The 21,826-nt window shown below is 45.2% G+C and overlaps 3 protein-coding genes and 1 long non-coding RNA gene across 6 annotated transcripts; 2 read left to right on the top strand and 2 right to left on the bottom strand.

Moving 5' to 3' along the window:
• Positions 1–315: 315 nt before the first annotated feature.
• On the bottom strand, positions 316–7,294 carry tnfaip6 (tumor necrosis factor, alpha-induced protein 6). Of its 2 annotated transcripts, XM_060039390.1 has the most exons (7): positions 7,116–7,294; positions 5,867–6,004; positions 3,211–3,372; positions 2,058–2,286; positions 1,167–1,207; positions 673–795; positions 316–630 (listed from the first exon to the last, which is right to left on the bottom strand). In XM_060039390.1, the coding sequence occupies exons 1-6, from the start codon at positions 7,213–7,215 to the stop codon at positions 674–676; spliced, it is 792 nt and encodes a 263-aa protein (XP_059895373.1). In that variant the 5' UTR covers positions 7,216–7,294; the 3' UTR covers positions 316–630; position 673. The 2 variants fall into 2 exon arrangements, with proteins under 2 accessions (XP_059895373.1, XP_059895372.1); XM_060039389.1 differs by having other exon boundaries at positions 316–795.
• Positions 3,372–5,800, top strand: LOC132448263 (uncharacterized). The gene is made up of 2 exons (XR_009523340.1): positions 3,372–3,517; positions 5,085–5,800. It is a non-coding gene; the product is annotated as an uncharacterized LOC132448263 (long non-coding RNA).
• Positions 7,295–9,626: 2,332 nt separating the features above from the next.
• On the bottom strand, positions 9,627–16,305 carry pnkd (PNKD metallo-beta-lactamase domain containing). Its single transcript, XM_060039386.1, has 9 exons — positions 16,124–16,305; positions 15,846–15,961; positions 15,489–15,601; positions 15,015–15,073; positions 14,653–14,745; positions 12,173–12,336; positions 11,596–11,682; positions 11,206–11,321; positions 9,627–10,858 (listed from the first exon to the last, which is right to left on the bottom strand). The coding sequence occupies exons 1-9, from the start codon at positions 16,279–16,281 to the stop codon at positions 10,685–10,687; spliced, it is 1,080 nt and encodes a 359-aa protein (XP_059895369.1). The 5' UTR covers positions 16,282–16,305; the 3' UTR covers positions 9,627–10,684.
• Positions 16,274–21,290, top strand: LOC132448261 (protein lifeguard 3-like). Of its 2 annotated transcripts, XM_060039388.1 has the most exons (13): positions 16,274–16,933; positions 17,036–17,105; positions 17,747–18,054; positions 18,158–18,225; positions 18,312–18,376; positions 18,474–18,527; positions 18,638–18,688; positions 18,810–18,849; positions 19,070–19,107; positions 19,210–19,297; positions 19,930–20,025; positions 20,531–20,584; positions 20,734–21,290. In XM_060039388.1, exons 3-13 carry the CDS (start codon positions 17,766–17,768, stop codon positions 20,881–20,883), a joined length of 993 nt encoding a protein of 330 aa, XP_059895371.1. In that variant the 5' UTR covers positions 16,274–16,933; positions 17,036–17,105; positions 17,747–17,765; the 3' UTR covers positions 20,884–21,290. The 2 variants fall into 2 exon arrangements, with proteins under 2 accessions (XP_059895371.1, XP_059895370.1); XM_060039387.1 differs by having other exon boundaries at positions 16,274–17,105.
• Positions 21,291–21,826: the final 536 nt, after the last annotated feature.

Raw genomic sequence — 21,826 nt, 5'->3', positions numbered from 1 at the left:
CTCCCATAACTTGGGCCCCCGTTGGTTCATTCCCGTGCTGCTTGCCCCAATATTATTAAAAACATATTATTTCCATAAATATATATCATCACAAAATGACTGGGGGTATTTGGGAGGGGGGGGCTTTGAGGGGGCTGAGCCTTTTGCAGGGGGAGCTTAAGCCCCCGCTAGCCCCCCCCCCACCACCACCACCACCATCACCCTCGCACCGCCCCCATGCTCCAATATAGCTGGACTGCATTGCAACCCTGCATATTGTATGCATCTGGTCGTTGTGGCTCAACTCATGAGCTAAAAACTTCCCATGACCACATGTCAAGTTTGTTAGTTGTATTTATTTAAAAATCGAAATCAAATCAAACGAATTAAATAAACCACAGCAGAAACCATTACTACTTTCATTGCAATTTGGGTCTATTTGTTTTCAAGTAGGCTGTTTCAAACAGGAAACAAACATTCACCAAAGTTAAATAGAACACAAAATATTTTTTTTTAAATAATTGCAATATTTCTGTTACAGCAAGAACTTAATAAAAGTCATCACTACACAAGGAGTTGTTCTGGTGTACATTGTTGTGTGAGTGACAGGTCAAGGGTAGTGGCTGGTGTACGTCGGTGTGTGAGTGACAGGTCAAGGGGAGTGGCTGGTGTTCGTCGGTGTGTGAGTGACAGGTCAGGGGAGGGGGCTGGCGTGGCCCTGGTAGAGGAGTGATGCGTTGAAGGCGATATACTGCATCTGAAAGCCCCCCGCTGTCACCGACGCATCCGAGAGAAACTTCAGGGTCATCACATTTCCTGTAAGGACAAAAATAGATAGAATTTTTTTAAAGGTGACATATTATAGCACCAGGTGATGTGGACACGCCCACTTTCAAAACGGCTTGTAACGGCTAACCACACTCACACCTGCTGGTATAATATGTCACCTTTTTAACATTTGTGCAGCCATATAATTATAAACATGCCCATGCTCAACATACAAGAATAATCGAAGACAAGAGAACTACCTCAATGAATTGAATATGAATTCTGCAACTTTCTTTCGCTGTATTCTTCACATGTTTAAAGCAAAACCTTTGTGTGCAAGAAAAGTATCCTTCTGTCTACCTGGGGGACTTCACAGTCGTCATTAAATTAGTGTTAGGACGAATAATCAAACTTCTCACCACTGCTGATGATGTCATCTGGTAGGTCGTCACCACAGAACCTGCATAGAGACCTGGTTAGATACTTTGAACAAGGATTGTGTAATCATATACAGCAGCATACTCTGGATTGGCATGGCATGGTATGGACTAGCTTGCTGTGGTATGGTCTAGCATGATGTGATATGGACTAGCAAGGTGTGGCATGGACTAGCATGATGTGGTATCTACCAGCATGCTGTGATATGGACTAGCATGCTCTGGAATGGACTATCATGGCGTTGTATGGTCTAGCATGATGTTGTATGGACTTGCATGCTGTGGTATGGGCTATCATGCAGTTGTGGTAAGGGCTAGCATGGCGTGATATGGGCTAGCATGGCGTGATATGGGCAAGCATGGCGTGATATGGACTAGCATGCTGTGGTATGGACTTGGAATGTGTGGCATGAACCAGCATGGTATGCTATGGACATACATGGAATGTCATCGTATGGTTCGAAGGTAAATGATGGTCGATTTTTGTTATCAATTCTTAACTCTTCCATCAGTAATCATTTTTCGCAGAGTGGTCGTTTTCGGATACATTTGAAAACTCTGAATCTGATGTATCTGGACTAGCTTGGACGTGTCCTAAACAGTACTGAGGATAACACACACTGACCCTGGCTGATGCTTTGACCCACATAAACGTAACACCTGCCTACTTACATCTACCGGCCAAAGGGTTCAAAACGGTCCGTGTTCAGGGTGAGTTATCTTCACTAGTTTAGTCTACGACCGCACCCTGGCACGTCAAAGCAGCAAATAGTTAGAATCATGACACCTGTGTTCATCCTAGGGCTACACCTCTGTGAAAAGGTTACATTCCTTAATCTGCTCTGGGCCTCTTCAGGACGGCAGGCCACGTACCTCCCGGCGAAGCCTGTGATGTCGTCGTAGCTGTCGTAGACCTCCAGGTAGTCGGCCATGCACGAGGTGTCGTCCTCCAGGTCAAAGTCCAGGAAGTGCAGGCGGACGCGCTCGCCGTAGCGCACGCGGATGTGCCAGTAGCAGATCTGCCCGTCCTCGTACTCCTCGGGATACCCCGGCGTCCGGATCTGCCTCTCCGGCTCCGTCAGAATGCCCCCGCACTGCTTGGCTGTGTGAGACAGTGCAGAAAGGGAAAGTAAATCCCAGGACTGAATGGGGACAATCAATAACAGGTGTGCCAACAGTGCAAACTGGGATTTAATTAGATAGTAACAGTAATAAAATGTTAATTTTTTTAAGCCATATGGTCTTCATTTACACATCTAGATCATTTAGTGAACAGGACTGACATTTTTTACGATTAAAAAGTTCTAAAATTACTTGATTTTGACATTTCAATATGAACCATGTGTTCGCAAAAAAAGGTCTGTATTATATTATTGTCTAAACTTCTCTGTGCCTCTATGAGCTCAGTGTCAAGGTTTAACCTACATAAACACCCGTCATGATTACGTCAATGAGATCATGGCAGCAGGAAGGAAAACCTCAGCACCACGTTGCTGCTGACTCACAATGACACAAGCTGAGTGGTTGAGCAAACCGGTGCCTGATGGTGACAGCAGCAGCCCCGCGTCAGCCCAGAGTCAGCCCATAATCAGCCCATCGTTAGCCAAGAGTCGGGCCCTCTCCTCTGCCGCCCTGCTGCCCCACCAACCCGCTGAACTCTCCTCCTCAGCCGCAGGCTGGACTTCCTGTGTGGTTATCCTTGTTCAGAGGGGGTTGATAGCTCGCACGCTGGGAGAGAGATTGGGCCACAAGACCTCCAGAGGCTGGATAGCGCCGGTTCCTGTTTCGCAACCGACACTCTCTGCTGGGGGCCCGTTTATTTTCTGATGGAACCGGGCTGCTGAAGTTGGAAGTCAGGTCCCTTTTCCAACACATGTTTCAGTCCGTACAGTAATTGACTCAACCTCAGCCCTCTCCTCTGACTTCAGGGTCTGACTCAGACGCTCACTCATGGACCACTAAAAATCCACACCCAAACTTCCTCTTGCATTCACCATGGAGACGCTCCGCATGCCTGTATACTCACTGTCTGGGTTGAAGCAGAACACGTCCCACCTCTCGCTCTTGTTCATCCGGTAGCCGTAGTCTATGATGCCGATCTTGCCAAAGCCACAGAGGGCGCCGGCTTTGACGATGGGGTAGCCCACGTGACCCTTGTCGAACCAGCCCGCCGAGCACACGTGGAGACCTAGAGTCCCCGCAAAACAAGGTTCATAAAAGACATGAAGAGGGCAATAAACGGAGAAAGGAAAATCTACATTTCCTTCTTGGTGTGCCGTGGTGCAGGGAAGCTATCCTTGTGTGGTGTACGACCCATTTCTGTCGTAGGTACTGTAAGTATTGTTTTGTCACGCTAACTTTGGTTCTAGAGAACAACTGGAAACTCAAGTCTACAGGGGGTGCTCTTCTGCTGCTCTCCAACGAAGGCGGTCGCTTCTCTCTCTGTTCTCTGCTCCCTCTGCTCCCTCCCGGCCCTTATCTCTCCTGCCTCCGCTCTTTGTCTTGTCCTGTGCTGTCTCTTCTAAATCTGTCAGAGCCTCTCTCTGCATTTCTATCCGAAACCTAAATTATGGATCTGATTGGCTGGTCTTTCAACGCTATTGATCAAATTTTCTCGACGAGAAAAATGGGCAAAGGGGAGCCCGCCTGCCCTGACGGAACGTTTGCAGCGGGATACATGATGGACTCCTGGAAGGAGTGGAGGCCTGTTACGCCCCTCTACACCCCACTGGCCTTGCAGTGGCAGTGCATTGGTCTTTGGGTGGTGCAGGGGCACAATCAAGTTAAACGTACACACGCTTTCTGTGTTTGTCCCTGTTCTGTTGGCATTTGTGTCTCGCCATACTTGACGTTGAAGACGTCTACATAATTGGGATTATGATAACAGGATTCCTGCTGTTTGGAGTTTGCGGGCTCCTGTTCTATCGCAAAGCTAGGAAGGCGATGGCAGCATGTTCGGCTATTGAGAAGCTGCCCGTCATTGATGGATTGTGCCGGGCTACCAACACACAGACTCAGGCTTAAACGGGCCACCGAAATTCTGCTAATTCTGGTTTTTGGAATCTGGAATTTGGAATATTGCAGAGAGCATCAGAGAGACTTAAGGCAGGTGAAAATTGCAGAGTCGGCCTGACCCAAAGCAATCGTTATCTTTATTCGGCTCCCCCACTCCCCTGGTTGTTATGCAGACAGATGCTCTGCCCCCCCCCCCCCCCCCCCCCCCCCCCTTATCCTCCTCCTCCCGTGAACTTTGTCTCTGGATCAGAACGCTTCGTGGTCGTCAGCATCAGACGGGAGAGACACTGTTTGAGTCTGGGTGCAGAGTCCTTGGGCTCACACACACACACACACACACACACACACACACACACACACACACACACACACACACACACACACACACACACAAGACACATAACACACACACCCCCTGGACTCAATGCCTTCTGGACTCCCTCCCCCCTCTCCGTCCCTCGTTACAGTACAGTATGCCGCGAGTGATGCGACGCGCCCGCTGGCTGCGTCCTCCCCCCCGGTGTCTGAGCTGTGACACCTCCCCTCCCCGGTACCCTTCCCTCCTCCCACATGTGTTTGTCATGTTTTTGATATGTTGCTTATGTGCAGAGGTGTTTTTTGCTAATCCCTACACTGTGCCCCCCTTAGAGGAGCCTAGTTTCGGAATTACTTATTTTTTTCCCCCTCGTTTACCCTCTTGTTTTCCTTTTCTTATTTAATATTGAGGGAGCGCATGCGCCCCGACAGTCTCTCCGTCCTGTCTCCCCACACTGTCTTTTATGATTCTTGGATGGGATGTAACTGGTAATTTCGCTGCTCTGCCCTTGTGACATGTGCAATGACAATAAAGTCTCTATTCTATTCTATTCTATAAAAAAAAAACAGCTTTGCAAGCTTCCTGTGACTCAGGAAGAATCTGGCAACGGACCCCCCCAGCGAGGAGAGCAGGGCTTTAAAGGAGACAAGGACCTCCTGGTACGACTGCCATGGGGAGTGAAGGATGTTGGTGGGGTTGGTGGTGGGGGTTGGGTTGGAGGGGTACTCCGCTGTAACCACTGACAGATTACCCCAACTTGAGGCGGGCAGTGTGTGTGTGGGGGGAACGACTGGATTCAATCCCTGTGCCATGGGGAACACTGAACCCCTGGAACATATCGTTAACTGGCCCCTTTTACTGTTCTGCTGGAGCTGCGTAACATTGGACATGGAGTTTTACAAGAGGCCCCACAGGGGGACGCTTTCTGTCGGGCACAGAGAAGAACCAGCTTTGTTCACCTCTCTGAGCGAGTTGGGACTCCCCCTCCCCAAAACTTTAAAGGCATTCCGCTGGGTTTACAGCGATGGACTACCTATCCTGGTGGAATGTTATAGTTTAGATGCTGTAGCAAACCCATCCCACGAGCACACATGGGGAAAGGTCCACCTCGATCCATCTTCTTTCAGTCGTTTGTCACCTGGGGCTCAGGTAGTGACAATGTGGTGATGATTCTAACAGTGTGTACCACATATGGACCGTTTTGGTCATGATGTGTGTGTGTGTGTGTGTGTGTGTGTGTGTGTGTGTGTGTGTGTGTGTGTGTGTGTGTGTGTGTGTGTGTGTGTGTGTGTGTGTGTGTGTGTGTGTGTGTGTGTGTGTGTGTGTGTGTGTGTGCCAAAATGATACTGACCTATTTTGCGTGCAGCCTCCAGTTGGTCATAGGTGGCCAGCTTCCCTCCCTCAAATTTGCAGACAGCTTTTGCCTCTTTATACGTCAGCTGGTATCTGCCTTTGCGTGATTCCCTATGGTATACACCAGCTGCTTGCTCTGTCAGAGAGAGTGAGGGGGGGGGGAGAGGGATAGAAAGAGAGAGAAAGAGAGAGAGAAAGAGAGAGAGAGAGAGAGAGAGAGAGAGAGAGAGAGAGAGAGAGAGAGAGAGAGAGAGAGAGAGAGAGAGAGAGAGCACAGTCATAAAACAGAGTATTCCCTCTCATGAACCAAGGTAAATACTGACACTGACACACTGCCAGTGGCGTCCAGTTGCACCAACAATGATTATCCGCATCTAGGAGAAACAGATACACACATCAAGAGTTTCTCTCAAAGAAAAGAGATTAAAGATGCCCTAGTTGTGACATTGCTGGCTTGTTCAGTGTGTGTGCGTGTGTGTGTGTGTGTGTGTGTGTGTGTGTGTGTGTGTGTGTGTGTGTGTGTGTGTGTGTGTGTGTGTGTGTGTGTGTGTGTTTGCGTGTGTGTGTGTGTGTGTGTGTGTGTGTGTGTGTGTGTGTGTGTGTGTGTGTGTGTGTGTGTGTGTGTGTGTGTGTGTGTGTGTGTGTGTGTCTGTCTGTGGCTTTGTGTTTGTGTGTGGGTGTGTGGCCATGGTTGGAGGGGGTGTGAGGTCCCTCACTGAGGTTTTGGTATGACGCATGACACTACAATAACAAGAAGAGTGACGTTATCAGGTAAACTTATTTTAAGATTTTCTTTAAATCTATTTGAGATAACTGTATTTACTGTGACTCTGAAGTACAAGGTAAACAAGTCTGTTGGAAGGGTTCTGGAGAATATAACTATAAAATAAAACACACTTCAAAGAAAATGAGCTGATGTGAAGAGGACAAATAATCCTAAATATTCTCAACCTATTTATGATTAAGCACCTCCCAATGTTCAGGCTGATTAGCATGTTTGAACAATGTCAAAGAAAATCGATATTATGATGCTTAATAATGTAATTGGAATAGGAAAATGCCACATTTGGTGTCTAAATTGTGCTCTAACCAGAATGTAAACACAAGTTGAACAGCTCAATTAAAAGACACAAAATAAAAGCCTAATCTCAGTACAAATAGGGCGTCCTACAAATATGCCTGATCGGATATGGCCGATTTGAACGACGAAAGCAAAACACATATAAAAGAAGCGAAGCATTATTTACCCAGCCATATTGAGTTATGAAACACTCCGTTTTGGAATCCCCACGAATACGCCTCATCCAGCAGAAACCCAAACACCCAGAGAACAGCCACGACGCGCATCCTGAGGCAGTGCGCAACGAGCCTCTCTCCAAACCAGATGTTCCCCGGCGCTGGTCCACGGCGCAATGCTCCCCATCTGGCGCAGCCTCCTTATATGCCCTGTCACTACTAACCAGTGAGCGGCGTTGCTCAACACCGGGATTTTTTCCTGCTGTGCTAAGACTACGTAGTGACCATTTACCGGGAAAAGAGTTTCTCCTGTCAAATACTTTATAGGCCATGCGTTGTGGGGATGACTAGATTTACGCATGGCTAAATTATGAACTGGCCTCGACCTATCAAATAGGCTAGATCTAAATAAAAAAAGACGTGAATGTGTCATAACCCAAGTTCAAAACTATATTTAAAAGGTCCACAGATGGCGTAATGATATTTGGATGTAGGCCTACCTAGAGCACATTGGACTTTTGACAATTATTTTGGGTTGGTAGACCTAGGCCACCGTAATAAGTAAATCAGCACATGTGTTCCCAAAATAGTTTTTTTTAAAAAAATATTTCACGAACATAATTCGGAAATAAAAGTCATCCCATATCAAGTCCTTGGTTTACTTGTATTGAATCGGTTCCAGATCCAGAGAAGAGGAAGTGACCTGTGCCTTCTGAATGCTGCCCGTGTCCAACAACTCATTTAAAGGCACACATGGAAACTCAGCCTCAGGCACAGTAATTGTCATATAGGCTGCGTTGTTTAAGCAGATTTATCATCATTACCACAATGTTTCCAACAGCCACGCCAAGCCTAATTGCTCACAGCTTTGAGTAGGCCTATATAGGTAGACTGGCTCTAAACCAAAGTTACTATATGTACCTCTGTTGATGTAAAGTAGGGTAAATGACTTGAGAAAAGCGTCAAACTTTTCAAATAAAAATGAAATTTTAAAAGTAACGTATTCTGGCCAACAAAGATCAGGATTTTACCAAACCCGCTGCTTGATATTTGAAACACTGTCAGAAGATCATTCCTCCAAAACACTGTCCCTAGAACCTCTTGGCACATGGTTGACCTATATGTAGCCAGCCACACTGATAATGACCCTGAGGCTGTCAACATACCAGATATAAGCCTACCAATTAATCTTCTGACAGTAAATATTACTATTATTATTGTTGTAATATTACCTCTCAATAGCCAACAATTCATTGTCGGTTATGTGTTTGAGTTAGGCATACTTGGTCTTGTACAGTACAGGGTGAACAGGCAGAACTGAGGGTCTGGAATCAAGAACAAGAAACAAACAAATTATATTGAGAAAATACAACTAAATTTATTTTTTTACATAAATAATAAGTTATATTATAATCCTACCTACCTTTCTGAACTGAATGACAAAGCTAAATGTTACCCGGTGATTGAAGGCACAAAGGAATTGCTGTTCAGACAAAGTTGCTGCGTCTAATGTCTGCACTCAATTTCTGCCGGCCACACACACACACACACACACACACACACACACACACACACACACACACACACACACACACACACACACACACACACACACACACACACACACACACACACACACACACACACACACACACACACACACACAATTTCCGGTCGTAGCGCTTCTTTTATTGTCGAGACTTGCAGCCTTGTATGTGGCCACTTGGAAAGTAACTCAAACTGCACATGGTCACCGAACACAGCGGGCTGATGTGGCGGAAGGAAGACGCTATGGACAGATGGACACATGGATGAACGGCCAAGGGGAAGGAGGGGAGCCGGGAACTAGATGGAGAATAGTGTCATTGTTCAGCGGTTGGTTTTACACTAACGCCCACAGAGTGACGCTGCCATGACTTCATGCTTACTGGCACTTGAAACCTCAGAGGTGGTTGGATTAAAACGTACACACAAACAGTCGTATGCATAAACACGCAACAAAACATGCAGACTCAAGAAAACCGACGCCAACAGCAGATTGTCAAAAACCCACAGGCAAGTACACAGACACACCTAAATGTATGTACGTAATACTATCATTTAAAAATCTGGGGAGATGAAACATTAGATATGCTTCAACAGAAGACTTTTACGATTTCCCAATTATGTTGAAACTCACAAACTGCCAATGTTTGGGGGGGATAGGGGGGCGTGATAATCGAAACCATTTGGACCCCTCAGTGTTTGGGACAAGACAGCAAGAGGACCACCCCTCCAGCAGATTGCCTCTTTGACTATGGTACAAACTACGAAGGCATTATACAGACATGGTCATGTTATTGATTCAAAACATGTACATTTGTTTTAAGCAGACCTGAGATCTGGTTGACAGTCAGTTACATTGTACCGTTTTAAACAAAAGCATTTAAAATACAGACTTTTTTTGTAAAAGCCTGAAGCAATCAATAAATCCATCCATGGATTTTAACAAACACAGGCGTGTGCTTTTGAATTGTAACGAATAACAATTAACTTTTTATTATCAGTCAAAAACTTTTAACTTTATAAAATATTATTCAACATACAATGAGGTATTATGACACATTTACAATTTCATCAAAAACAGCTACCAAATAATACCAGTCATTGGAGAGTAACCAAAAGCATATTTCCATCAAATGCTTGCAATTTACAACATGTCACAGTATGAGAATTTCTTTATAATGTTAAAGCAGAGGATTGTATAAAACTGTAATTATACCTTATTAAAACGGCTAATAAATGGGAATGATTCAACGCTCAGAAAATGTTTTTTTTTCGGGCAATATTTCCCTGGTAAACTATGGGATTTGAGACAGTAATTCAACACAGGTGCCTACATAAATTTTTCTGCATGGCACCTCAACACAAGCTTATATTCATAAACACAATTAATTGCTGGAAATTCCTCCTAATTGACTAGCAAAACATTTGGCTTTTTTTTTAAACTTTGCTGGAACCACCATTAGCAGCTAAGGTGACTCCATGTTTGGTTTTCACATACAAACAACCACATCAGTACCTATTATACAAACACTTGGCCACAGAAAACGCTGTCCTAGCTAAAGTCCCCTTGAGAATATGCTAGAATCCAACTATTTACACAGAGACAAAAAGGTGCTGCTCTAATCTAGAATGATCGTACCAACAAACAAAGCATTACCATTTTGGAAACTGCACAAAGAACCTAATGAATGCTTACAGTTATTCCATCAATACCATAAATGCCCCATTAAATCCACGTGGTATCCAGAATTCACAGCAAAAAAGTCTGTTTAAATTGGGCCCCGCGGGGTTCACCCACAATCATCAGAAAACGGGTCAGTACTAGAAAAATAACAGCATGCCACACATGCTAATTACACTCATGATCACATTATGTCGCATGAAAATTGGCTTGCCCGTGTTGACCGCGGCTTATGAGCCTCCCACAAGTCATCTAAGAGTGTGATCTACTAATATGTTTGGATCAGGGGATCCATCCTCTCTCTCCATATCTCGGGGGCCCGCTTTGTGCTCCGGGGCCCCCGGGCGCGGGGCCCTATCGGCGGTTGTAGGCGTCCTTGTGTTTCCTCAGTGCCTCCAGAACGCGGGCCCTGAACTCGGTCCCGTCCTCGTCCTTCAGCTGCTGGAGCCCCAGAGCCTGCTGGAGCTCAGGGGAATGGAGCCGCAGGAAGGGGTTGTAGGCCTTCTCGTCCCCGATGGTGGACGGACACTGGAGGGGCCGAGGGGAAGCAGAGAGAACACGGGCCGCTTGGTAACGGATGGAGGTGAGCGCGTGTGGAGGACGAAATACATCCGACTGGTGGTAGACAGCGTGGTTTGGGCTGCTCCAACTAATAACTCCGTTTTTAAGCAGATGACATAAAGGTACCGTTTTTAAAAGGGTTAGGAGGGCGGAGAAGAGAGCGAGTGCGAGGGAGAGACATTATCATCGCCTTGCTGCTGGCTGCTCTCCTGAAGCACAGCAGTGACCTCGGGAGTTAATTTAAAACTCATGTGAATCATCAGCCTGATCAAAGTGCCAGCGCTGCTCTCATCATAAGCGCAGACGTCCCTTACCGTGCACAGCTTCTCTCCCCGCTGCTGCACCACCCAGTGGTACTTGCTCTCCCTGGCAGTGTTGCTTGGCTCCACCACGGCAGCAAACAGCAGGTTGTCCTCCGAATACTCATGACCTGGACAAGCACACGTACATACACACACACACACACACAGGACACACACACACACACAGGACGCACCCACACATACACACAAACAGAACACACACATACAGGACACACACACACACACGTTGATTAAGCTGCCAAAATAAAAAGGGGGAAAATATGGCAAATCATTACGCCATCTGCTGCAAAGATATAACTAAGGAATCTAAGACAAACACTTTCCTGAACACGAACACATACACAAGGCTCTGGTAAACAGGCTGAACGATGGTGCTCCTACCGGGCCACAGCAGCGTGTCGTCACTCAGGCAGCCCACGGTGTCAAGGGAGGACAGCATGGTCGTAGCGCTGCCTTCGAACATCCTCCCTGATGAGGACAGGACGACGTTACAGGGAGACTCTCCCCACGCACGCTCAACACTTCAGGAACACACTAGTAGTGTTTATCGGTCAGAATCTAATGAGCTGTGGAGGATTGGTAACGTCATATCAAAGATGGCTTGAATCTAAACAACCTACACTCCCTACTTCTTGGAACTCCTTAACCAAAACAAGGGCTCAGCAGATATTGGCCGGCACTTCTTAATCCAAGCATTGAAAAGGCTTCCAGAAAGTTCCTCCCTCTTACTATCAGAGACCTTAGGCCCCTTAAGGCAGCCTTACGACGGGGAAGCCCTGATCAAGCAGATCAGGGGCGGACCATCTCCGAGTCCAGGAGGATTACAAACGGCCGGTCTATTACGCATTCTCCTTCTCCGCTTACCCCTTGGGACAACGGAATTGGAACGGCCGGCGACAGAGTGCTGGTGTTGATTGAGTACAGTAAGCCACTGGTGCGTGGGAGACGTGTTGCTCACCACAGCCTGACAGGAACACCAGGTCCCCCGAGAAGAGGCTGGGGGGGGTCCCGTTGGGCCGACCCTCCAGGAGGTAGATCATGTGGCCCACCGTGTGTCCCGGCGTTAACAGGGCCTTGAAGTGCATGCGACCCACCGACACCGTGTCCTTGTGGGAGAGGGGGCTGTGTTGGACACACACACACACACACACACACACACACACACACACACACACACACACACACACACACACACACACACACACACACACACACACACACACACACACACACACACACACACACACACACACACACACACACACACACACACACACCCCTTGAAGATAACAGCAAATAGAGGTACGCAAAGGTGCCGAAAGGCAGACTATGCTGTTTGAAGGCTATACACAATTAAAATGTCTTTGAGAAAGCTTTGAATATAAGCGTTACAAGGAGTTGAATCTTCACATTAGATTTATCTTCTGTTGATCTGAACAAACAATAGTGACAAGGAATCCAGACTAGGGCTCCAGCCAAGACGCTTGCCGTTTATGAAGCTGCTCCAGCAAGTGTCACAAGTATATGTCTAGCCACCAAGGACATGGTGGCTACGGACTTGGAATGAGAAGTTTCTAAAGGCTCAGAACAACCTTATCTGTTGATCTCAACACAGAAAAATATTTTTTCGACGGATCTTCGTTTAAGACCATCTTCTCTAGGTTTATTATTGTTAAAATTATGATGGCAAATCATATGAGTCACTTGTAATTATTGATTTTTTGCAAATACATACAGCGTTTGGTTAATTGGTATTTATGATATTCATGATGCAGTATTGATTGAGACGGAGGAATAAGGAAAGAAAACCTTGCTATCTGATTGATTAATATGCATCCTATTTCCCATTGCTGCATACAATTATAATGATGAAATCAGAGCATTTGATGAACCATGTGTAATTATGATGTAGTACGTTTATAAAAGCTCAGAACAACCTTAACCACTAAGCTTTTCTCAAGACAGAATAATTCCTAATCTATGGATGATCTATTCAGATCTTCTGAAGTTAGTCAGTTACTTCTGCATACTGTTATAATGAAGACATCAGATCATAGGAGTCAATTGTAATTATGATGTAGCTTGTTTTTGCTATTTGTGGAAACAGACCAACTCAGTACATCACATGTGGAAGACCGGTTTGTTGTGTGCGGCATGTGAAGTCGATCTCGCCAACTGGACGAATTTGGAATTAAAATATTCCTTTCATGCCATGTGATGTAACCTATCTCGCATGTATGACGAAAACAGTCATAAAATAGGGGCATGACCAAAAAGGGTGCAAGGAATAGGTGAACACAAGCACAAACGTATAAAATAACATAATGGAAGATACCCCTTTAACGATAAGAGATGTGTTCAAACAGTGCAGATATGATTAAATTAATTACAGAAAGCAGTGTTCTGAAATGGGATCAATTAATAGTATTTAAACCTATGTTGTGAGCAATAGAGACAAAAATATAAAAAAAAAATAATAATTACATTTCTCACAGTGCAAATATGTTTTTGAATGAATTTCTCAAATGGTGTTTGAAGATAGGACATACGTAATTATAATTTGTAAGCCCATGTTGCAAATATAACAACCAAAAAAACATTTAAATGTTGATGCATGATTGTGGACTATATGGAAATAGTACAGTTACAGGTCTTCTGGAAATGTTTTTGGTCGCCGTGTCATAATTCAGCTAAATTTTGAAAACACACAACTCAAATGGTCCTACCCCCTCTCCTTCAACGCTGACTCTGACTCCACCCATTCCAAGTAAATGGACGCGCAATCATGCCCGAGCGAACACAGATGCGCGAGAGCGAGCCATTAGCTAGTTAGCTAGCTCCAGTAGCTACCGCAGGATAACAACAAACAGAAGCTTGCTCTGGGTCACGAGCTTTGAGTACGTGCACGAAGGGGTCACTCGCGGGGAGCGGGGGAGTGCAGTACGACCGTTTGATTGACGTACTTACTGTCCAATGCCACTCGGTGGGTCTGGAAATCATTGGCTGGAGTTTTTCGAGCCCTGCCCGTTCCACAGATGATTGACTTTTTAATTTTCATGTCAGTACTTCTCACTCACTGGCTGTAAGTGGGTTATGATAAGGATTTCAAGTAATTTTGCAAAAACGGCCACAAAAGCGAATTCCATACCCAACCTTTAAGGCACACTCATTAACGAGAAAATGTCAAACTGGCACTGCATGTTAAAAAGGTTGCTGACCCCTGTCTTAAGACTATGCTGTTGCTGCACATGCTGTGTTGCCTTCCCTTAAAGCATGGGGGACCAAGTCAGTGTTCTCCTCTGGCTCACCAAGGGGCTCTCAGTAAGTGACCTATGAACCGCCTGCCGCCTTCGGTGGAACGTCCCCCAGGTCACTGAATAACAGACTTGACATAACGCCACGCAGAATGTAATGCTGGCGTGCGAGCCGGTCGCTTACTGCGTCAGGCCGGGAATGTTGTCAGCGGCGTTCCCGTACACGCGGCAGGAGCTGTGGAGCTTCTTGAGGGCCGTGTTCCCCCCGCTGTGGTCCCTGTGTGGGAAAAAAAACAATATCTCACGTCGGAGAGACAGGAGCTACACGGGATACATGGAATACAGAATATAGCTTCAAATCACACGATGTTGGTGAACCGCTCATTAACAACATCTCTGTTGTCGTTGGCCCTCCACATCCACTGCTATTGTGTAATGCTCGATAGCAGTGTCGTCGACACAATGCTGTCCATTCTACTGCGTGATGCATGCACACTAGGACCTTCAGTTTGGTTTGCTGAAAGGCACATCAGAAGTCTTCCTCACCAGTGCTTGTGTGTGCAGAGGATGGCTTTGAGGGTGGCCTGTTCTTCCATGAGGGCTGCCTGAAGAGTGACACCGAGTCATGGTCATTTACAACACTGCGAAGCCTGCATCTCATTCCATCGTATCACATGTTGCTTTTTTTTTTGTGACAAGTTGCCACGCAACCTCTGGAAGTGATTATTGTTGAAGTTACATTTAAATCAGCTCATCTTCAAGGCTTTGATCCGGTTTTATTCCAACCAAGGAACAAACGCGTTGTGGTGTGCATACATGTTGATGTTTACATGTCGATGTCATGTTTACATGTCATTGTGAATCTGTTTACAAAAATATATAACAAAACTGTATGGAATTTTACTGTATTTCTGGGCGATATAGGTCCTATGTATAATGTATAACATATGGACATGGTGGATCCTCCTTAAGCATGTCTTTTTAAGCCATTCTTAGTGTAGTCAGGTAAAATGGCGTCACCTGTACAGTCTGTGGATCTGCTGGGTCTACTGCCACCGCCTCGCCGGAGGTGGTGTCAATCACAAGGTAGCAGTAGTTGTCCGAAAGCACTGACACAGGGACTATTTTGATACCTAACGAGGACACACAATACAGTCAGTCACTTTACCACACACACACACACACACACACACACACACACACACACACACACACACACACACACACACACACACACGTACTGTATACCTCAGGAGTGTTTTAGTTTCTCTTTTACTATTCCATGTGATTCATGTGATGTGTCCTTCTGTTAAACGACGGCAGTAAAGTGACAATGGTCAAGTTAATGAGGGCATGTTGTGAACAGCTGTTGCATACCATTCATCTCCACAGGCTGGCCTCTGGAATGTCCCGTTGGGTACTGCTCCCGGGCTTTCTTCATCTGCCGCTTGTAGTACAAGTAGCCCAGTCTGGTCTTTGTGTACAACGTGTACCTGGAAATTATGGATTTTATTAAATCAAGGGCTCATTAATGACACACATTTTAAGTTTGACAGGCAGTAGTCAACACGTACGGCCACATTGATGCTAAGCTATCCGACCAGAGCGCACACGAAACGATGTTGTCGAGTTTGACATTTCGTGTTTCTACTCACGCTATTCGGAACAGGGGCTTCTCCGAGCGGGCCATGGCTCTGCCCAGTGATTTATTCAAAACTACTCGGAGTGTGCGGCCGAAACGGAGGCACATGAAGAAAACACCGCAGAAGGATGCGGTTGCTAGCAGGGTCGCCGACCAGTCAGGAAGCGCCATGGCTGGGTGGGCGTGTCTTAGTGACGTAGCGGAGTGCGAGAATTAATTGGGATGAGAGACGATCCTGGATTGTAGCGTTACCCCGGTCTACTTTAACGTCATTTCCGGTCTCTTATTTCCTATGAGCTGTGTTAGTCGATTGACAGTCCCCGGTGTGAGCAGGACAACAACAAGAATATACACAAAAACTAAAATAATTACACATATGACGGTTTTACGAAAATTATGATCAAGTATTATCCGAAACATTTAACGGAAACGGATATCCCTCTAGCGGTAGTCCCGCCCTCTCTGCCGCCTCTCTCCGCTAAATCCACCTAGCTGAAGATCTTTCCCTCTCTCACCAATAACTCTCTTTTGGACCATCCCGTTCCAGGAGGGGGGAAAGGGAATAAATTAAATTGAATGGCTAAACGGCTTTCAAAGCTCTGTATGTCTACAGCTAAATAATCAAATGATCAAATGATGATCATTCATTTGATCAATCATGCGACATATACCCCCTAGCGTTAGTCTATGCCTACTACCTGACCGACAGCCTAATTAGAAGATCTGAAAGTGTTCTGGAGTCAATCAAATCATGGTTATCAGATTAAAATGTGACAGTGTGTGGGTCACATCTTCCCATACTTTTTCAACCCTCGGTTGGAAGGTAACTTTCTCAACTTTCGCCTTCACACTTGTCTGAATGTGCTTCGAGGATATCCTATTACGATGATGCCAACCTCCTGTGCTTCATGTCTGCATACCACAGCGAAGAGACTTACCTCAGGCCATTGGACCAGACAGGACGATCTATTCTGATCCCAGTCCAAACCCACAAGGTAACGCTTTTGTTCCCCACCCATATCCTAGAGTGACTGATTAATAATTTCTCATCAACTTTGTGTCCGCAGTTTTCCTGAATAGTGGTTTTTAACCATCACCTTGATGATGTATTATCTGGGTGCAAAGCACCTGAGGTGCAATTTCTGTGCTAATGTGATTTTAATTAATCCAAACCGGTTAGAAGTGTGTGTGTGTTACGAATTGCAATCTCTTCTCACAGTTGTCTGACACGCATTTGACTGTTTGGTTTGTTCTATATGAGGAGAATAAAGTAGGACAAATGTATTGTTATTAAACTAACTAAAATAAAATGGCAGTATAAATATGAGAACTATAAAGGAGTGCCGGCTTTGGGTTATTTGGATTGTGAATCTCAAATGAACACACACACACACACACACACACACACACACACACACACACACACACACACACACACACACACACACACACACACACACACACACACACACACACACACACACACACACACACAAACAAGGCAAACCATTCTGAGTGACTCTGTGTATTAGTGTCACACTGAAGCCCATCGGTAGAGTGGTCTGTCCTAACAATGTGTTGTCTGACAGATGTTGAGAGTATGTTGATGATGAGTATGATCATGGCTGCCTTACAGGTGGCCCTGCTGCCTCACCATGCCCAAAGAGGACAAACCTCCTGCCTATGAAGAAGCCATCTCCTCTACCAAGTATGAGGACTCCAGGCATCTTCCACCGAACGGGCACCACGACTCTGGCGTCGGGCCCGATCCTCCAACACCGCCGCCGGCTTACAGCCCAGGGCCTGGCACCTACCCTAGGCAGCCCGGCTACGGCAGCTACCCCCCTGCTGGCAGCATGGTGGCTGGGACTGGCTTCCCTCCAGCCGGGATGCCACACTCCATAATACCCACTCTGTCCGCCGGAGTGTCCGACCACAGCCAAGGTTCCTGACAGTGATGGCTCCCAAGAAATACATACAACCAATGCAAACAATTAGCTAGGAGTACAAATAAGCTAATTTTCAACTGTTAATGCGTTCTGCGTAGGCGATATGGATGATTTTCTAAGCGATCAATGGGAGAGTGTTTCTGTCCGGCATGCTTTCATCAGAAAAGTAAGTGTTTTATTTATTAATGCGTTTATAGCAGACACACGACACGTGTTCATCATCAATATTCTAGTTTGTCTGTATTTGAGCAGGTGTACTTCATTTTGGCTGCGCAACTTTCCTTCACTGTTGCGATTGTAGCTGTGTTCACGTTTGTGTAAGTCCCTCTGTTCGTGCTCATTCAAATATAACCTACGAGGAAATGACAGGTAATGTGATGTTAATGTGATAACTAATAATCCCTTTTACCCTAGTGACCCAGTGAGACAGTTTGTCATCGCTTACCCAGCTCTGTACTGGGCGTCATTGTGAGTGGATGGAAAAAACAAAAGCAAACAAAAAAGCAATACATTGAATTTTTTATTTTATTCGTATATGTTTGACATTGTAACAATGCTGGCTATCCATCTTTCCGTAGTGGAATTTATTTTGTAGTTTACTGTGTTCTCATCTGCTGTAAGGAGGCAAGGTAATCACAGCTCTGCCTTTTACTTTAATTAGCAATAATTAACCTCATATATACATATTATATATATAGAAAAATACATATTTGATGTACATTTAAAGAAATCCTTGTATATTTGTTATAGGAGGCGCTTTCCATGGAATTTTGTGCTACTAATTATTTTTGTAAGTATACCAAACCTTTTAAAAGCTGACATTATTTTATGATCAATTCATCTTGATTTGATTTAGATAAAGGCATGTGTTAAAAAAGTATGTTTTCATTTATATATCAAAGGATAAAAAAATATATATATATATATATTTATATAATAAGCCATTTCTGTCATGAAAAACATGCATCGTGATTTATGAATTGTTGTATGTTTTTATGTTTTTCTCGTAGACACTTGCAATGTCATACATGACTGGAACCATCGCAAGGTTAGTCTCTGTTTACCCTTTTACAATCTATGTCTTGGCTCATGTCGTACAGCATTTCTAACACAGTAGTTGTGCTCTCTATTCATCCTCTTTTCCTCACAGCTACTATGACACAAAAGCTGTGTTTCTCGCCATCGGCATTACGACAATAGTTTGTTTGGCGGTCACAATCTTCTGCTTCCAAACCAAGGTGAGCTGTAAACCATGGCTTGTTTGCAGAGCCGTAGCCTGTGGCTGCTTTGTGCACGATACTTTATTGTCAGTGTAAAAGAGCCCCATCGTGTCTGATTACAACGAGGCACTGAGATATTTAAATATTCATGGTCTGTCTGGGCCAAGATGTTATGTGAATCCAACCGCTCGTTTGGAAGAAAACTGTTGGTTCCCTACTGCAACTGCTTGAAGGAATCCACGAAGATCATTTATTCATCATTATTATAACCATTCCAAAGTATCCCCTTTTTTGTACTGGCAGACAATAAAGGGAGGGTATACAATTGATGCCCTGTGGGAGACTACGGTCATGTGCCGTAGCAGGTCAGGTAGACCGACAGGTAGGCTGCCCAATCATTTCAGTTGGGCTGAATAAAATGATTGGACGGTTTTATTGCAGACCTTCCACATCCACAGATACTGAATTTATTATCCAATACATTTCTTTCAGAGCATTTGATTTACTGATTGATTAATTAAAAATAATTTCAAACCAATATGACACAAAAAATTTATCGAAAATAAGTTACCTTCCCTCCCTCAACATTGACATTCAAAATAATAATATGAAACCAAATAAAATTGCGTTTTCTTTCTGAATCCCCGCAGGTGGACTTCACTTCCTGCGGCGGTCTCCTGTGCATCCTGGCCGTGCTGCTCATGATCCTGGGCGTCATCACGGCCGTGGTGCTCTCCTTCCAATATGTGAGACATCTCCCGCTCCCGCCGTGTCAGAGAGTAGCATGAATGTGATGTTCATGGGAAGAGAAAAACAGACCAAAGCTCCAGAGTCCTCACATGATGTGTGAACACCCCCAGCATCAGGAGAGAACGCAGTGGATTGACGTCACACACACACACACGGACACACACACACGCACACACACAAACAGACACTACACACACACACACATGCGAATGCGAACACGTACACACACACACACACACACACACACACACGGACACGCACGCACACAAACGCACACACACACACACAGACACTACACACACATACGGACACGAACACGTACACACACAAACACATGCGAACACGAACATACACACACACACACACACACACACACAAGCACAAGCACACAAAAACACACATGAGATTGATAACACAAACACACACACCAAAACACATACATGCGAACACGAACCCACACACTCCCTCTCTCATCTCCTATCTTGTCCGCCCCTTCGACAGATCCCCTGGCTCCACATGCTCTACGCTGCAATAGGAGCCGTCATTTACACGCTGGTGAGTCAGAGGCCGGGCCGCGCGCACCGCCCTGGGGAACCGGGGGAGCCGTCTCGTCCGCTTGTTCCCATTTGACTCAGAGAGAGGACCCGCTCTCCTCTCCCTCTGTTTGTGTTTCATGTGGTTTTATGTCTCCCGTGTTGCCTCAGTTCCTGGCCTACAACACCCAGCTCCTCCTGGGTAACCGCGAGCTGGCCCTGAGCCCGGAGGAGTACGTCTACGGAGCCCTCTCCCTCTACATCGACATTGTTCAGATCTTCCTGTTCATCTTGGAGATCGGCGGAGCAGCCTTGGAGTAAGAGAGAAGGCCTTGGAGACCCGTCCCTGGCCTGGACATAATATCGGCCTTCTTTGATATGTATTTGATCTGTTCCAAGGCTGTATGAGTTCATTGTTAGGTGTTGATTAAACTGCATTTATTGGAAGTGGATTAACTTTAATTGATAAGTATAGCAATCATGAGCATTGAAATGACACTGGCCCATGTTACAGAAAAAGAAGGGCAGAGTAAGTGTATCTCTGCATGTTCATGAATGTATGGAGAAGATGGCTACAGCGGTCAGATCTTGATAAAATCTGATTTGTTGATGCAGTGAGTGTTTCCCCACTATAGTAAATGTATGTACCATGTTGTGACCAGATATCAGTATTGTTTTAGAATATTCTTGATTTTGTATGTTATAACATTAAAACATCTTGATCACTCCATTAGCTCTGTAAACCAGGTGAGGTGGATATACTGTATTCATCCCTGTGTGTAACCTCATCATATTTGGTTTTTTTAGGACTAGTTTAGTTCGAAATGGTTACTTACTGACCCACCCATCTTATCATACAATACTTTTTCAGGAGTAAAAAGTAACCTATCCAGGGTTGGATTTATGATGTCATAATATCACTAACTGCTTTTTAACGTTAGCAAATACTGCCATCCAAACATTTGAGACGTCAGCCAATGAACTTGGCTTTGCACCGGGACTCAAATCAACTCGGGGGAGCTTTTATACCCCCTCAACCTATGAGGTTTGAGGAGAAAAAGCGATTCCGAACCAATGTGATGGCTGCAGTGAAAGGAAGGGGAATTGTGCAGGTGTGTTTATTACCGCGTTATCAGGGCTGAAAGCCAACCTAATCTCAAATTCCCAACCAATCCTGGGTTTACCTCAAGACACCCTTTCAAGTAATATGAATAATTCGACGATGGACGAAAATGATTCACATTTTATAAGTAGTTTATAAAAC

The sequence above is a fragment of the Gadus macrocephalus genome, chromosome 20 (assembly GCF_031168955.1).
Source record: "Gadus macrocephalus chromosome 20, ASM3116895v1".
NCBI lineage: Eukaryota > Metazoa > Chordata > Actinopteri > Gadiformes > Gadidae > Gadus > Gadus macrocephalus.
The sequence above is the reverse complement of the archived record's forward strand: the minus strand, read 5'-3'. Positions and strand labels throughout refer to the sequence as shown.

Bases quoted from the DNA above. Each gene is read 5' to 3' on its own strand.
- tnfaip6 (XM_060039389.1), bottom strand. From the start codon at position 7,215: ATGCGCGTCGTGGCTGTTCTCTGGGTGTTTGGGTTTCTGCTGGATGAG. The intron at 6,005-7,115 runs GTAAATAATGCT...TCTCTCTGACAG, and splicing joins TCATAACTCAATATGGCTGG to AGCAAGCAGCTGGTGTATAC. The intron at 796-1,166 runs GTGAGAAGTTTG...TTGTCCTTACAG, and splicing joins AGATGACATCATCAGCAGTG to GAAATGTGATGACCCTGAAG.
- pnkd (XM_060039386.1), bottom strand. From the start codon at position 16,281: ATGGCGCTTCCTGACTGGTCGGCGACCCTGCTAGCAACCGCATCCTTC. The intron at 15,962-16,123 runs GTGAGTAGAAAC...CATAATTTCCAG, and splicing joins AAGCCCCTGTTCCGAATAGC to GTACACGTTGTACACAAAGA. The intron at 15,074-15,488 runs GTGACGCCATTT...GTCACTCTTCAG, and splicing joins CAGATCCACAGACTGTACAG to GCAGCCCTCATGGAAGAACA.
- LOC132448261 (XM_060039388.1), top strand. From the start codon at position 17,766: ATGCCCAAAGAGGACAAACCTCCTGCCTATGAAGAAGCCATCTCCTCT. The intron at 18,055-18,157 runs GTTCCTGACAGT...CGTTCTGCGTAG, and splicing joins AGTGTCCGACCACAGCCAAG to GCGATATGGATGATTTTCTA. The intron at 20,026-20,530 runs GTGAGACATCTC...CCCCTTCGACAG, and splicing joins TGGTGCTCTCCTTCCAATAT to ATCCCCTGGCTCCACATGCT.